Genomic DNA, 17584 nt, shown 5'->3' on the forward strand with positions numbered 1-17584 from the left:
GTGCTCCTCCTAGAGGCACATGACAAATTACCTCATTGCCTCTTCCTTTATAAACAGCACTGATAAAAACACAGTGCTATTTGGTAGGAATATCTGGTCATGATAAATTCGCCTTCCCCTAACTTAATGAAATGACTGGGTTGGTGAGTTTAAGGACAGCTTCCTCAGCATCGCAAGGAACCTGGCCATACCAACCGCATGCCACCAGCAGCAGGTGGGCCTGTTTGCTAGACAGGATGTCAGGCAAGAGCTTGGGTTCAAATACTGCTCTACCACTTAATACGTGTTTTCATGTAGAGTAAGTTAGGCAACCTCCATACACCTTGGTTTTCTCTTCTGTTGTAAAAATTAAATGAAGTAAAGCAGGTAAATCACTTAGAAATATACATTAGGAAAACTCCTCCTCCTCCTCCTCCTACTAGTAGTAATAGTTATCCTAATAATAGTCTACTAGTAGCAATAATATAGCATTAGTAGCAAATCTATAATGTACGTACCAATCTCTATGAAAATCAAGCTAATCATACTGTCTTTATTGCTTCAGTGACCCTTATCAGGGGTCTCTTATCCAGAGACCATATTAGGCTGTTCATGTGACAAACTGAATTATCATGTCACTATTCTAACTCACTTTGTGTCTATACGCTGCCTTGCTTAGATCTCTTCCTCATTGCAAAATATATTCTTCTTTGTAGAATAGTGTTCTACACATAGATGTTCAGTTAAAAATAATGTAATCTTTTAAATCATAACAATAGAAAAATTGGAGATACTTTGTAGAACAGAAATTATTCCAGGTGTCTCTAAAGAAATAGTTATCTTTCAAACTCCCAAGGAAGAACATTTCTGAGAAACCTCTGAGTTCACACAGATAGCCCGAATGATAGCGCTATTTACAAATTGACAAAAACATACAAAAACTATGTTTATCTCTTTTTATTTCAGATTTTCCTCAGTATCATAGTAGGAGCTTTAAATCTTGGCAATGCATCTTCTTGTTTGGAAGCCTTTGCAACTGGGCGTGCAGCGGCCACCAGCATTTTTCAGACAATAGACCGGGTATGTAAGAGCCAAAGTAAAGGCCATGAGCAGGTTGGGGTGGGGAGAGAAATGAATTTCTGAGGAATTTACCCTCAATGTTAAAAAAAAATAGGAGGATGGGTCGTCTGGGTGGCTCAGTCAGTTAAGCGTCTGACTTCGGCTCAGGTCATGATCTCACGGCTTGTGAGTTTGGGCCCCGCATTGGGCTCTGTGCTGACAGCTCAAAGCCTGGAGCCTGTTTCAGATTCTGTGTCTCCCTCTCTATCTCTGCCCCTCCCCTGCTCACGCTCTGTCTCTGCCTCAAAAATAAACAAATATTAAAAAAACAAATTAAAAAAATATGAGGACTATCACAATGCCCCTAATTCAGCAATACTTAATAAGTGCTATCACGAGCCAGGCTCCACACTGAGTTGGGACTGCAAGAGTGAAATAGAACAAATAAGGCCCTTGCACTCCTATCATACTAGGAAACGGGTAATAAAGAAGGAAGCACATTTACGGATCTAGAAGGTACTATGTTGGGGCACCTGGGTGGCTCAGTTGGTGGAGCGTCTGACTTAGGCTCAGGTCATGAACTCACAGTTAATGAGCTTGGGCCCTGCATCAGGCTCTGTGCTGACAGCTCAGAGCCTGGAGCCTGCTTTGGATTCTGTGTCTCCCTCTCTCTCTGCCCCTCCCCTCTCATGCTCTGTCTCTTTGTCTCTCTGTCTCTCAAAAAGAAATAAAAACATTGGAAAAAAATAGAGGGTATTACATTTAGTGAAAGAAGTCAGACAGAAAAAGACAAATACTATACAATGCCACTTATATGTAGAATGCATAAAAGCAAAGCAAATGAACAAACAAACAAAATGAACAAACAAACAAACAAAAACCAGAAATGACTCATAAATACAGAGAACAAACTGGTGGCTGTGAGAGGAAGGGGCTAGCAGGATGGGCAAAATAGGTGAAAGGGATAAACTTCTAGTTATAAAATAAGCAAGTCACAGGGATGAAAAGTACAGCCAATAATGTTGGAATAACTTTGTGTGATGACAGAAAGTAACTACACTATCTTGGTGAGCATTTGGTAATGTATATAATCGTCGAATCACTATATTGTCCACCTAAAACCAACCTAACTTCAGTAAAAAATAAAAATTAGAAAAAGAAGTAAGCACATTCAAAGATAAGATAATATTAGTGCAATAAAGGAAATAAAATAGGTCAGCATGGTAGCGGTTGGAGTGGAGAGGAGACTTTAAGTGGTGGTAACCTCATCTCTGAGGAGATAATATTTGCACTGAGAACTCAAGGACAGTCAGCCGTGTGAAGGGAGGTTCAGGGGGAAACGGTGCTTGGGAAATGAGAGCAGGGAGGCTATTCCTGGAAGAGAGCCCTCTGGCTGGAAAAAGGGCTTGGTGAATACAAGGACCTAAAACAAGGTCAGTGTGTGTGAGCTGAGTGAGCAAGGGACAGAGGCTGGAGAGAGAGGAAGGGGCCAGATCATGCAAGACTTTAAGGCCAAGTTCATAAGTTTGGATTATCTTCTAAAGGTGACAGACCTTAGACTGTCTGGTAGTCTGGCTAGGATTTTCCTGGTTAATCTACTAAAGCACCTTGGAGGTCCAGCTAGAAAGTCAAAATCCAAGAATAGAAGGGAGAAGAGGGCAACATGTTCTTCCCCTCTGGAAGCCCTGGAAATCCAGAGGTTCTTCTTTGGTCCCCTAAATCTTAAGTATTTATGAAGCATATAACCTACCTGAGGAAACTGTTGATCACTTTATCTGTTTCATATTTGGGGGTTTCATATATTGGAGTATAGATTGTTGGAAACTACATAGACATGTTGAGCTATCCAAATTCTACCTCGTTCTTAGGGTTGTTATATGCTCAAATAAGATAATGAATCTAAAAGGACTTTGAAACTATTACAAAAAATTATTTAAAAGTTACTTTATTATCTTTACTAGAGACACACAAAGAAGAAAATAGATTACGCTATTGCCCCAAAATGAGATATGATGATGAGTTTCTCTCACAAGTGTAGAAGCAGGAAGAAGCTGACGTGGAGTGTTCTGGTAGCAAAACATGGCCCTCACTCCTGTCTGATTAACTAGAAGGGTTAAATTCTAGATTAGGCTCACTACTAACAACAATGAGGTGAAATTCAGCATAACAATTGAAAGTTGGTAGTATTTGAGGATACCACTTGAGGACATTCAGTTAGGTTTTTTTAAAATGTTTATTTTTGAGAGAGAGAGAGAAAGCTGGGGAGGTGCAGAGAGAGAGGGAGACAGAGGCTCTGAAGCAGGTTCTGCGCTGTCTGTGTGAGATAGTGACCTGAGATGAAGTCGGAGGCTTAACCAACTGAGCCACCCAGGTTCCTGAGGACATTCAGGTAGTTTTAATCATCATCTACCACAGATACACAAATGTAGAGAACTATTGGACCCTGGCTTGGATGACTGTTTGTGTGGCCTTAGGAAAGATACTTAACCTCTCTGAGAGTCCTTTACCTCCTCAGCCAAACAATTGAGCATATCATCTGTCTAATTAGGTTATAGTGACAATTACATAAGTGAGAAAAGCACATATTAAAATACCTTGTAAATTGTCTTCCATGGTATCTCAAAATATAATAATATATAATATTAATATACTATATACTAATATAATAATATACTAGCTATAGATTAATACTATATATTATATTATGTTATTGTATAATATGTCATAGTAATATGTCAACAAATCGTAATAATAATTTAATTAATTAAATTTAATTAATGTGAAGTTATATATCAATTGTATATTATTGACATATTTTATATAGATTATAATTAATTATATATTAATTCTTTGTGTATATTTGGTCATGTATTAATATATTATATGTAATATATATTAATGCTGTTAATGTATAGTAATATAATATTTCATATTAATATCTTAGTAAATTGTTCATATTATTACTGTTATTAATAAATGCTTAATGTGGAAACAAATTTTACCTGGTTGTTGTTCTGTTTTATGAGTAAATTCAAACCAAGACAAATCATAAATGCATATAATGTGTGTTGTTGCATATTCCTTTTATATTCCACTCCAGAAACCCATCATTGACTGCATGTCAGAGGATGGTTACAAGTTGGATCGAATTAAGGGTGAAATTGAATTCCATAATGTGACCTTCCATTATCCTTCCAGACCAGAGGTGAAGGTAAGTGTTCATCTTTTCCCCAGGAACAATGACATTTTCCTTCTTTGATGATTCATGTCCAGAGCCACAAATTACTTGTTTTTCTCAAGCATGACAGTGTCCAGGAAGAAGGAACAGAAGCATGTTTCTTTAGAAGTGTCACTTGGCATCATGTCATTTCTCAGACAACAAACCACATTCCTTTGTAGCAGCGATAATGTGCAAATCCCTCTGGTGAGGACACGCTCTGGCAGCACATTCAGGTTAGGTCAGGTTAAGTATGATTCTCTGTTGAAGTATGATTACTGTCATGAAAAGCATAAGCTAAATAAACTGCAAGTCTATCAGAACAGTCAAAAAGTACAGATGCAGAGGGTGGAACACGGAGTGGGTAAGGGAAGGAGTGGCAAAGAAAAGCTGCTGCCTTGTGGTTTCTTCCTTCCTATCTCTAAGTTCACAAGGGTCACTAGATCAGTCTTTGGAGGAAAGGTAAGCTTGTGACCTTAGGCTCATGTATCTTGTGCTGGGTGATTGCCCAGGGCACATGATGAAGAAATTTACAGTTTTCCTACACCTACTGAGCAAGTATCTTTAAAGGCAACTTATTCTACAGGTAAATGAGGATCTACTCTCCATGAATGAGTTGGCTTTGAAATGAGACTTATTTCTAATTTTTACAGAATACCTCTAGCCACACTTTCTTAATATTTCTGTTATGGGAAGTAAATCCCATGCTACTTAATTCTGACACTATGTACCCAAAATGTAGGCAAACACGTACACACACACACACACACACACACACATACACACACGTATGTATATATACACATACATACATATGTGTATGTGTGTGTATATATATATATATATATATACACAGAACATAGGTACCCCTATGTTCTGATTACATCACTGAAGTGTATTTAGATTACTGTTACATATCACATATGTATGGAAACATTAAATGTCACAACATATGTCAAAATGTCAACATATGTCAACATATGTGTGAAAGATCAACCACAAGGTAGTACTCACTCAGTAAAGATTTTTTAATGGATGTGTAAAAACTTGCTTCGTAGTATCTGTTCAGAGCCAGCTAATAAGAGCCGTTTCATAAATACCAGTAGAATTAAAACACAATAATTTCATTTCTCTTTTATCCTCTATTCCCAGCACCAATAGTTTGTTTTAACAAAATCTTACTTACACCTCAAATAGTCTTTATACCACAAGTATGTATTTAGCCCTGCTGGGTGCCACGCTGTACTGGGCTATAATGAGAAAAAGCACCCTTGATGCCTGCCACCCTGGTGGGAATGACAGTCCAATACAGTCTAGTAAGTGGCAGTGATTTGCAAGCCTGACTCTCTAGTGGGATGAAAGGCATGTGAGATTTTGTCACACAGAGGACCCCAAACTGCCTTTCCATAATAAGTACAAAAATCACCACTGAACTAGTGAAAATACCCAACAGATGCTTATGAATTAGCTTCTTGTTCTTCCCTTTCTGGACCTACCAGCATTCAGTCTCTACCTTTAACAGTGCTTTAAACTTAACAAACATGCCACAAACATCTCTTAGGGAAAGTTACTCAGATCATATGTTCACACACAATAAAAGTGCATAACAGCTTAACATTTGCAAATTGGTTTATTGTTAATCCATGCTCAGTAAATTAGTATTATATTTCTAACTTAATGGCTTTTTTTCCTTAACTAATTGGGATGGTCTCCTTGAGGCGTCCTAGTATCAGGAGTCTTTTAAATTGGACTTTGGAACATACTTTTAAAAGTTGTCCTGGTTTGTTTACTGCAACAGTGTTACCACACATCATTTTATTTCTTCACCGCCACTATGAGTTTATTAATGAGTAATGTGCTAAATGCTAAAACTTCATCCTAGGCACTGTTTATTAATTTTCTGGTTATTGGTCGGTATTGATAGATACTGCTTTCAGGGCATGAGTAAACACATACACAGTATTCTCACAAAGCATCCTAACTTATGAGTCTAATTGCTGACAATCTGAATGTTGTTCTTCTCTTTTCTCTACAGATTTTGAATAACCTCAGCATGGTCATTAAATCAGGGGAAATGACAGCTGTGGTAGGATCCAGTGGAGCTGGGAAAAGCACAGCAATACAGCTCATTCAGCGTTTCTATGACCCCAGTGAAGGCATGGTGTGTGTCTTCCAGAAACCTCCTCAATATGCGGGGATGGGAAGTGCAAATGGAGATACGCCGGTCAAACATAAAGACCTAGCACACATGGAGACCATCTTGACACACGCAGAGTTGACTTAATGATTTTTGACCAGACTGACTGGACTAATTCCCAGCACGGTGGCTGTACTCAATGAACAACCCGCTTGTGCACTAAGGGGTGTAACTAAATGCGCAGATACATTCAAAATGGTATTTCTGCCTCTTCGGTGAACTAACATTTCCATTTATTTCTTTGGATTGCAACAAAATCGTATTGTCTTTTAAAGTTTTCCAAACACTAGGTATAGGAAAGGTTGCATGGCTAGAATGAACAGATTGATTACTGCTTCGAGAAGCTGAGTTTAAAAAATATATATATAATCTCACAAATTACTTGGTTTCTTTTTCCTCATGTTTATTTGTCTATAAAAATAATTATTTATTTTCAAAATGACCTCCAAGGTATGTATGCTCATTTTATAAATAAGGAAGCAGAGTCAGAGAGATTGAGACTTGCCCCCAGTTTGAACCCAGGTCTATTAGATGCCAGAGGCTCTGTTCTTTCTACACTCTCAAAATCATTCTTGTCAACATTTCCTTGATGCCTTGCAGTACACTCATTTGACTGTATGTTAAGTGGCTTCAATACAAGGCATTCTCTATAATGGATGCACTGCCACACTGACATGACAGACGTAATGAAAATTCTCTTTGGTACAGACATTCCGTCCTCTGGATATTCGTTGCTACATACCAGCATAACTACACTCTGAATTTATAAAAATCATGGTTTCTTGATGTAAGGTCTTTGCTTCTTTGCTAATAGTAATTTGTAATTGTTTATCCCACCTATAGTTTCAATTACTTTTAAATGGCAAAGTGCTATTTTTTTTTAAATATAATTTATTGTCAAGTTGACTAACATACAGTGTGTACAATGTGCTCTTAGCTTTGGGAGTAGATTCCCATGATTCATCACTTACACACAACACCCAGTGCTCGTCACAACAAGTGCCCTACTCAATGCTCATCACCCTCCCACACACACACACACACACTCTATGGACCCATCAACCTCAGTTTGTTCTCTGTATTTAAGAGTCTTTTATGGGTTGCTTCCGTCTCTGTTTGAAACTATTTTTTCTCCTTCCCTTCCTCCATGGTCTTCTGTTAAGTTTCTCACGTTCCACATAGGAGTGAAAACATATGAAATCTGTCTTTCTCTGACTTGTTTCATTTAATGTAATACCCTCCAGTTACATCTACTTTGTTACAAATGGCAAGATTTCATGAATCCGGCCAGAAAGTTACTGTAATGCATATACACAAGATAGGGAACATTTCTTATTTTCTTTGTAGCTTTTGAAGTCCATTTTTATAGGTCATAAGTCAAAATATAATAAAAATATACAATATATGGTGAATAGCTGATTGATTCCATTGAAGAATTAACATTTTTTCCATTCCTGGGCCAATTGTGGTCAATTGAATGACCTTTACATCATTTGTGTTTCTACAATGAATTGTCCTACAGCTATACTCGATTTCAACTATAAATTGTCACTCTTATATAAACAACCTCATTGTAGGAGGAATTATTTTTGTTATAATCTTGCAGGTCTCTACTTTTTCTCCCCGTACATCAAGTACAACATAGCATTTTGGTTCAGAACCCCGAAGGATTCTAAGAGATGTGACATTGTGCTCATGTTTTCTAGGTGACTTTGGATGGCCATGACATCCGCTCTCTTAACATTCAGTGGCTTAGAGCTCAGATTGGGATAGTGGAGCAAGAGCCCGTTCTGTTCTCCACCACCATTGCAGAGAATATTCGCTACGGCAGAGAAGATGCAACGATGGAAGATATAGTTCTAGCTGCCAAGGCAGCCAATGCCTACAACTTCATCATGGACCTGCCACAGGTACCCCTAGTCTCTCATTCCACGGGGGAACCCAGAAGTTGTGAAAGAGAAAAGAAAAAGTTACACAATATTATACATTTCTTTTCATTTAAATCCCAAATCATTAAATTCTTTTTTTTTAATTTTTTTTTAACGTTTATTTATTTTTGAGACAGAGAGAGACAGAGCATGAACGGGGGAGGGTCAGAGAGAGGGAGACACAGAATCTGAAACAGGCTCCAGGATCTGAGCTGTCAGCACAGAGCCTGACGCGGGGCTCGAACTCACGAACCGAGATCATGACCTGAGCCGAAGTCGGCTGCCCAACCGACTGAGCCACCCAGGCGCCCCCAAATCATTAAATTCTTAATGCCATGTTAGATTTCATTCCTGGAAATGTACCATGAATTTTCCCCTTTGTCTGAAAACATATTATTGTTGATATATTAAAAATCTACCAAACAAGAACTTTCTTTTAAAATCTCCCTTTGACATTGACACAATCTTCTTACCCTATCTGTTAAGCATTTGTTTAAGCAGCAGGTAAGTTTTTCATGTGGCAATGACTTACACAATGCTCCTTTGATGCCTACTAATGCCATTGTTCTTTAATTTTCTTGTGTTTAGGCAGCTAATGCCGTGTCCTCAGTACTGTATCTCACATATTCAAAAATTCCTCATTTATCTTCATTGTAAACAATGACAACAAAACCCAACTCCATATTATTATACTTATATACATTTTGTGGCCAATAGTCTGCTAAATCAAAGAAGAGTTATTACTAGTTAACATATATATATATATATATATATATATACTTATATATGCTTACTTATATATGCTTACTACATACCAGGCACTGTTCTAAGCACTTTACCTCTCATTTGACCCTTAAAACCATCCTGTTGGTAGCTACTTTACTATTTCCACCTGTAAAGAGAGAACTAAGAGGTCAAATAACTTGCTCAAGGCAGAAGAGTCAAGGTTCACACCCACGTGGTCTGGCTCCAGAGTCTGTGTTCTAGATAATTTCCTAATCAGCCTTTTAGATTACCTGTGTGAATAGGATTGCAGCTGTGAGTATGATATAGTCTAATGGCAAAGAGTATAAAGCTTTGGAATCAGACTGCCTCCATGCAAGTCCCATATTCTCTATTTGTAAGCTCTATAAACTTGGGCAAGTTACTTTAGCCCCTTACACCCCAGCATTTCCCTACCCATCGATTGACCACAGCGGTATCTATCTCATGGGCCATCTGTAGGGACTAATGAGGTGAAATGTGTAAAGAGCTCAGCTCCATGCTTTATACATGGTAAGTGCTCAACTCATGTTGGCTAATAATGAACAAGACAAGAGTCTGACACCATTGTGAGACTGTCATATAATTCTAGACATGAAAGATACTCAGTAACTGTTTGCTATAGATGGTAATGATCGTAAAGCTAGTTTGATCTTTCCTTTACAACATAAAGACAGCTTTAGTGTTGTGTTTTTCTGTGTTGCCAAACTAGAGAAAAGGAGGAAGAACTTGATATGTGCTCTAACCCTTTAAAATGGGTTTTCAGGACCCTGATCAACTTTTACTTTGGTGGAAACATTTTATTTGAAGTTGAACTAGAGAGAAACATTTATATAACCCAGGAACCCGGGAATGAAAGAATAAATCAATTTCTTCATCGTACATACAAGTATCGATCAGACAGTAACCTGTTTCACAAAAGGGTATTTCGTTCAGTGAAAGTTGGGCCTGTGAAAATTCATCCTTGAGAAGGAAGCTAGAAAGGACCTTGTAATGATCACTGCCAGGAACCATCAAATTGTTCCTCTTCCTTCCTGGTGTCACCTTTCTTCCCAGCAATTTGACACTCTTGTTGGAGAAGGAGGAGGCCAGATGAGCGGTGGCCAGAAACAAAGAGTGGCCATTGCCAGAGCCCTTGTCCGAAACCCTAAGATCCTGCTCTTGGACATGGCCACCTCGGCGCTGGACAATGAGAGTGAAGCCATGGTACAAGAGGCACTGAGTAAGGTTGGTTGAGAGTCTGAGTTCATTGTATGAGACCATGTGGAAATGTGCTGTAGGAAAGGCAGCTTGCTGAGAGAGGATGGGGGTGGGGGGAAGGGAAGGGAGGAAAGGAGAGAGGGAGGGAGAGAGAGGGGACTACATGGGTCAGTGGGTCCAGTCTAACAGTTTAGAAAATACTGACTGCAATGTTCCTCGCAGTTGAATAGAAGTCAGTATGATTTGCTTCCAGAAGCTACAAATGAAAAATTTTAAATCTCGTTGAATCTAACTTAGAATATGTGATTTCAAAAGTTTCCATTTTGTTTTTAGCTGTTCATTAATAGCAACAGCTGGACCAACATGTGGGTGTTCATGGCCTTGATAGAGTGTGCTGGCCTTTTCTAATGTCTGCATAGCCTATTAAGGACCAAGACTCTGACTCACTCGTGGATTTGGAGACCATCCAATGTCAATGTCAGCTCTGTCTTACTGTTTGCTTAACAGTACACTGTACATTCTTACAGATTCAGCACGGACATACAATCGTTTCAGTTGCTCATCGCCTATCCACAATCAGAGCTGCAGATGTCATTATTGGTTTTGAACATGGTACAGCTGTGGAAAGAGGCACCCATGAAGAATTGATGGAAAGGAAAGGCGTTTACTTCACTCTAGTGACTTTGCAAAGTCAAGGTGATCAAGCTGCTAATGGAGAGGGCATAAAAGGCAAGTGTCTTTTCCAATATACTTGTACATTGTATAAAGCATTACGTTTGTTAACTCTGTTTTATGGATTTCTCTACATTTAAAATACACTGTGTTATTTGTTCTCCCAAAAGCCCTTGGAGGCATGCTACAGATGATAAGAGAAAGAACAGAAGTTCAGGAGATTCAGTTACTTGATCAAGTCAGAGAGCTAAAATCCAGGTCTTGTGTGGAAGAACGATTTCAATTCTATCCGATACTTTGCAGATAGGAGAGCCTTCCTAGAGTGTCCTGCACACAGTAGGACATTTATTCTTACTGATTGGGTAAATTAATTAATGACTAAACATTGTGGTGCTTATTTTCATTAGCGTGGATACTTTGGGCCCTCGTGCATCCTTTCTGTTTTCAGTCTGAATTTTCAGACTTGGTGCTTATGCCAGCCTACATTAACCAACCACTCCAAACTTTCTCTACCATACCACATCTCGATTTGTGAACTCCACTGAGTAAAACTACTGTGTACATTTAACACGTGTGATTTATTCTGAAAATATATTTTTTAACTTGGTGTGTCTACCACAGAAACCACCTACAGTGGGCTTCCTTTAAGTTTTTACGATTCATGCTATCAAATATCTGTTCGTTGGGGATGACACACTGGGTATCACACAGTTCAAAAGATTCAATCCTGCTGAGTATTTTTTTTTTAAGTTTGTTTGCTTATTTATTTATTTATTTATTTATTTAAGTAATCTCTAAACCCAGTGTGGGGGACTCAAACTTGCGACTCAGAGATCAACAGTTACATGCTCTTCTGATGAAGCCAGCCAGGCACCCCCTGCTGAGTATTTTGAAATTTTTTGTTCGAATGTGACAGATAAGTGCTAAGTTTTATTTGTCGTGATAGAGTTAATAGAATGTTTTAGCATCAGATATAGTGATAGCATATAATAAGTAGTTTTATTTTGATATGGCTCTCCTTATTGTATACACTAAGGAATCATTCATGTTGTGTTGCACAGGAGAAGATGAAACTGAAGACGGCTCATTTGGTGGCAGACAGGCCTTTAGCAGAGAGAGCTACCAGGCTAGTTTAAGGTAAGCTAACCATGAGGCAGATTTTGAGGTTTTAAAATATTCTTAGGAGCCTCTGCCCCTATGATCCCTCAGGTAATATCTCAGGTACAACCAGGAGATCCTTGAGTGTAGCCCCAGGTTTCATGTAATATGAACGTGAAAATGAATCCTTGGTTGCTATATATTGACATTTCTGTTTCTAATTCATAGGGATTTTTTTGTTTCACATTGGCTTCTTATCTTATTGTGGCTAGTGTCATGAGAGAGAGGCTTTATAATTAAAATGTTTTCAGTTTAGAAAGGGGATTTTAAAAATTTGTGTTTGGTCTTGTCCCCTAGATCTAACCATGATATGAAGCACTGTTTTTACATGGAGGTCAAGTTCATGGCTTTAGGCCCATTCTTTTACCTACTGAGCTGCAATTGAATTACAAATATTTCTGCTTCCAGAGTGACCCATCTGAATTCAAATCATTCCTTAACTAGATGAAATAAGAAATGTATTTTTTAGCATTTGAAGAGAATTTCCTTAAACCCCAGCTATTTATTTTTCTTTGGATGAATATAGGGGTACTGACTTTCAAACATATTTTTGGAATATGCCATTAACAAGACTGTAAGTTTTAGTCTTTCATCCTGATTTAAGTGTATCAGTAAAATAGTTCATTTAATGTTAAAATTCTATGTACTAAGAATTCTGCCCAAGAGTAGCTGTCTCTATTTGTGAAAATATTATTTAAGATTTTTTTCGCTGAGTTAGGAGGCTGTTAGTAAACAATGGGTGAGAGTAGATTTCTCTACCATTGACTTTATCATTTCTAGGATATGTAATTCAAGGCTGTACTCTGAGCAAAGGCACAGATATAAGACTTGCTCTTTCAAGACAGCATATTGCTTATTGAAAACTGGTTAAAGTGGCTTAGAAGAAAACATTTATGTAACAATTCCAAGCAATTCAAACACAGATTTATTTTTCAATATTCAAAGAATAACATATATAGCTGTTGAATCACTATGTTGTATAGCTGAAATTAACATAACATTGTATACCAATTATACTCAAAAAAATAGTTCACTAATTTTATGCTTAGGGTTTTTTATTTTTCCTTTTGAGAAAGTTTATTCATAAAAATTTCAAGAAATGTTGGTTTTATCAAGTGTTGTGAATTAGGAAAATAATAAAGTAATAGCCTCAAATTGCTCTATAAAGTCAAAGTTACAACAATTGCCAAAATTATTAGGTAGTTTTTATAGATATTGGGCATTGTGTCTAACCATGCTTTTCTTTTTTTTTTTTTTTTAATGTTTATTTATTTTTGAAGAGAGAGGGACACAGAGTGTGAGCGGGGTAGAGGAAGAGAGTGAGGGAGACACAGAATCCAAAGCAGGATCCAGAATCTAAGCTGTCAGCACAGAGCCTGACCCGGGGCTCGAACCCACCAACAGTGAGATCATGACATGAGCCTAAGTCGGACACTTAACCAACTGAGCCACCACGGCACCACTTAACCATGCTTTTCTGATTCGAAGAAAAATAAATTATAAGGATCATTAGAATCACAACCTGAGGATACTGTCTACCTTCTTAAACACAGAAAACGACAGGCATCTCTTTTGATAACTAGGCTAACAGTTGTAAAGAGGAAGTGATGTATTTCATAGTCATGTCAATAAGAAAGTAAATATTTTCTTAGCTTTTCTGAGGAGCAAAATTCTCCTTGTTCTGAGTAGTTTACTTATAGTTTATTATTAGGATCAAATAAACATTTTTAATACAAACATTTCTTATTTGGCTATTAATTCTCACAAATTCTACATTTTGGTGACTAGAAAGAGAAATGTAGAAATATAATCTACACACAAAAAGTAACTATTAAGCTCCTGCAGAGAAAGATTTATAAATTTGAGTAAGAAGGTCTGTTAAAAATATCTCATTGTGTATGCTGACAGATTTTTTTTTGCTAAAAGATGACTAAATTAAATGTTAATGTGTATCTTATTTCCTTGGCCTTGGTCTTTCGGAGGGCTCAATCTCTCTTTAGCAATATATTTTAGGTTCAAGAACAATTTAGTGGATAACAGTAACTGATCTCCTGAATAATAATGTTGAAAGAGACAGAGAAATCGTGAGGATATTCATTCTCTGAATTAGCTGTTTTTACTTGTGGAGAGAAGTGGTACCCAGCTTCTGAGAAAGGGGAGTGACAGATGTTGCTGTTTTTTTTTTTTTTTTTTTTTTTTTTTTTTTTTAAAGGCACGGGATAGAATCCTAACTCTGATGTCTATGGTGGACCAGAGGGGGTTGGCAGGTAGGCCCATGGTTTCAATGGGACAGCCTATGCGAGGCAGGTGGAACATTCTGGGAAATAGGGAGAGAGAGAGACTTAAGAAATATAAGATTAAGGTAGTAAAACTCAGAAGGGACAAGAATATATGTTTTGCCATGCTCAGAACTAGGAGGAAGTCAACCATATTTCCTTTTCCACATACTCCTACATTGGCTTCCAATGCTCTGAACTTCTCTGCAGGCCCCTGACCTTACATCTCAGCCCTACTATGCACTCTGCTCTCTCCACTTGACACATGCCTAGTCCTCATGCCTTCTGGAGAAGACTTCTTGACCTTAGTTACATAACCCAAAGAAGTAACTCTATTGCTGGAGAGTCTCAGGCCAGGTGGGAGGGAGCTGGGGTGTCCCAGAGGGCAGCCAGATAACAGGGAAACAGGGTGAGGAGTGGTTTCATGCCTGGTCATAATGAGACTTGACAAGAGTGTGAATGTGCAAGAGCAAGGAAGAGGGAGGACTTGAGATACATGCACCTTGTTGCACCTGGGTGACTAAGTGCCACTAATTGGACCTGGGAACAAAAAGGTGATGTGCTAGTACCTTCTCAAGAAGGCCAGATGAGCATGGATAATAGACAAGCACCACCTTCATATCTGTTTTCGCCTAACTTCACCTGGATACAAATGATGAAGATGGTTTCCTTGTAAATGGTTCCGCCTAGATTATGCTGAAACAGTTGATACTGGTCTCATTGGCTCTAGCATCTCTCTCTTTATACTTCATACTTCAGATAGGTGCTTTGACAATGTAACACCCTCCTCTCAAGTCTTCACCAACGCCTTCATCACTTCAAACTGTATTTGCAAATGACTGAAAAGCTAACTCAGCCTGCTTTAACTTTTAAAGGGAGAGAATCAGTTTACATAACAAGTAGTTCCAAGAAAGCTTTGGCTTCAGGCTTCACATATGTGATGTGTCCAAGATACATCTAGTTTCTCTCTTCCTTTCTCAGCTCTACCTTTTTTCCCCTTCTATTTGCTTCATTTTTCAGTAAGCTTCTTTCTTTGAAGGTATTGATATAATCGCCAGCCACTCCTCCTCGTGCTGCATATTTTCACCTTTAACCTAGAGGAGAATAGGAGTCTCCTCAGAAAATCTCAAGGAAAAAACAAAACCACCTGAACCAATCTCTTCCTATATCTGTTCTATACTAAGTATATGTAATGAGGAACCCTGTTCTCTCCTGTCTCCATGCTTTTCTGTTTATACTGTTCTCTCCATCAGAAATGCTCTTCCTCTAGCCTACAAATACCCAAGTCCCACCTTAGTCACCTCTTCCATGAAGACTTTCATGGTAATACCTGCCGTATATGTTTTGTTCCTTTAAATTTCCATACTTTTTCATCAACCCTGCCTTACAGAACTTAACACATTCTTCCTACGCCAGGGTTGGGTACATATTTTGCTCTTCTGTAAGATTTTAAACTCCTTGAGGGAAAATTCTGTCATTGACCAGTCTTTGTAATCCTCACAGCATCTGGCATTGGTTTGCATGCTATAGATGCCCAATAAGCTTCTGTTAAATGAATAAATGAGTGAATGAACACATCAACTAAATTTTATTTCAGTAAGCTACTTGTTACTTAAATGCATTTCTAGGGACAGTACGTAGCCTAAAGAAAATCTCACTAGGGGCCCTATTTTCCTGAGCTCATTTGTATCCAGGTGGCCTTACGCTAAAGTAAAACCAAGTGAGACTAGAGAGAGAAAGAGACATCCAAATTACAACCTGTAACCAATAGGGAGGTAAAGATGCTGGGCCTTTGCCCTGGTAGCAATTAGCAGACCATGTGGATTTGGAATGGATTTGAGCCTTGGACCTTGTTTTGGAAGACTGGTAGGACAGCTTTCCTCTCCTTCTCTCCTTCCCTCCTTGAGCACACTCTGAATCAGAGTCTAGCTTGGGGCCCAGAGCATCCAATCTAATTAACTATGCTGCAAGTATGGTTCTGCCAAACCTGCCCAGGAAGCTGTCTTACCTTGTTACTATGTGACCTACCAAGCATTTCTGTTTATTTGACACATATGATGTAAGCCTGAACACCAGCTAAGTCCTGTTCCAACCTGCCCATAATCTACAGACTCTTTCATCTTTCTGTTTATTTACAGAGCTTCAATCCGGCAACGCTCCAAGTCTCAGCTTTCTTACCTGGTACCTGAACCTCCATTAGCTGTTGTAGATCATAAGTCTACTTATGAAGAAGACAGAAAGGTCAGGCACCAGTTTCTCTTGGGGATTGGAGACCGTCTTTGCTGGGGACTATTGCATGGCCTTTAAATCTGACAACATGAGTTTTCAAGGCAAATATCTAGTAATGTTCGCTAAATCAGATTAAATGGGAGAATCCATGAGGACCTGATGAAAACTCTAAATTGTATACAATATGTTAAAAGAAATACAGATTAATTAATGACCTTTAAGAACATCTGAGAACTGAAAATGGACTAAAATTGTTAGTCAATAATTTGAGACGAATCATTGTAATAGACACAGGCAAATTATATGTACTTAGATTATTTGGCTATATGTATATTATTTTAAAGGTTGTAAGAATACTTGAAAACAAGTTTTCTCAAATTTTCCAATCTCCTTCTTAAATTATAATAACCCTGGCAAAAGTGTTTATTCGACAAAGGTATTTGATAAAGTTAGCACGATTTTTTAATTAACAGAAGATGGTTAGGTTTTATGGACAGTTGTTTACTTCATATAGCTTTACCATAATTTCTTAAGGATATATCTATATCTAAGATCAGCACTATTAGTTTTAATAAAATTCAAAATGACACAAAAATGAAAGAGATAGGCGAGGAATCAACAGATGTAGCAATATTTCTTCCTAGGGACACAGATCCTCAAATCTATTGTGGACATCTTACTTTCACATAAGGTGCCCATCTATCCCCACCCTCAAAGGCTTTCTTAATCTCTGAACTTAATTCTTCAACCTGAGAGTCTCACATTCAAGCCCAAACTCCTCTTCATTTGACACTTTTCATGGCAGTTTTCTTTTTATTTTTTTTTATTTTTTTTAATTTTTTTTTTCAACATTTATTTATTTTGGGGACAGAGAGAGACAGAGCATGAACGGGGGAGGGGCAGAGAG

At 38.0% G+C, this 17584-nt stretch overlaps 1 protein-coding gene across 2 annotated transcripts in view; it reads left to right on the forward strand.

The window, feature by feature from the left end:
- ABCB11 (ATP binding cassette subfamily B member 11) overlaps positions 1 to 17584 on the forward strand; it is an 88634-nt gene that overhangs the window by 41006 nt on the left and 30044 nt on the right. The window contains exons 11-18 of one of the 2 annotated variants that reach the window (XM_047872208.1): positions 946 to 1059; positions 4139 to 4249; positions 6291 to 6416; positions 8159 to 8362; positions 10199 to 10369; positions 10870 to 11071; positions 12076 to 12151; positions 16587 to 16689. In XM_047872208.1, coding sequence (XP_047728164.1) covers positions 946 to 1059; positions 4139 to 4249; positions 6291 to 6416; positions 8159 to 8362; positions 10199 to 10369; positions 10870 to 11071; positions 12076 to 12151; positions 16587 to 16689 — 1107 coding nt within the window. The remainder of the gene's footprint in view (positions 1 to 945; positions 1060 to 4138; positions 4250 to 6290; positions 6417 to 8158; positions 8363 to 10198; positions 10370 to 10869; positions 11072 to 12075; positions 12152 to 16586; positions 16690 to 17584) is intronic. The other variant, XM_047872209.1, reaches the window with a different exon arrangement.

Source organism: Prionailurus viverrinus, chromosome C1 (genome assembly GCF_022837055.1).
Source record: "Prionailurus viverrinus isolate Anna chromosome C1, UM_Priviv_1.0, whole genome shotgun sequence".
In the NCBI taxonomy this organism is placed as follows: domain Eukaryota; kingdom Metazoa; phylum Chordata; class Mammalia; order Carnivora; family Felidae; genus Prionailurus; species Prionailurus viverrinus.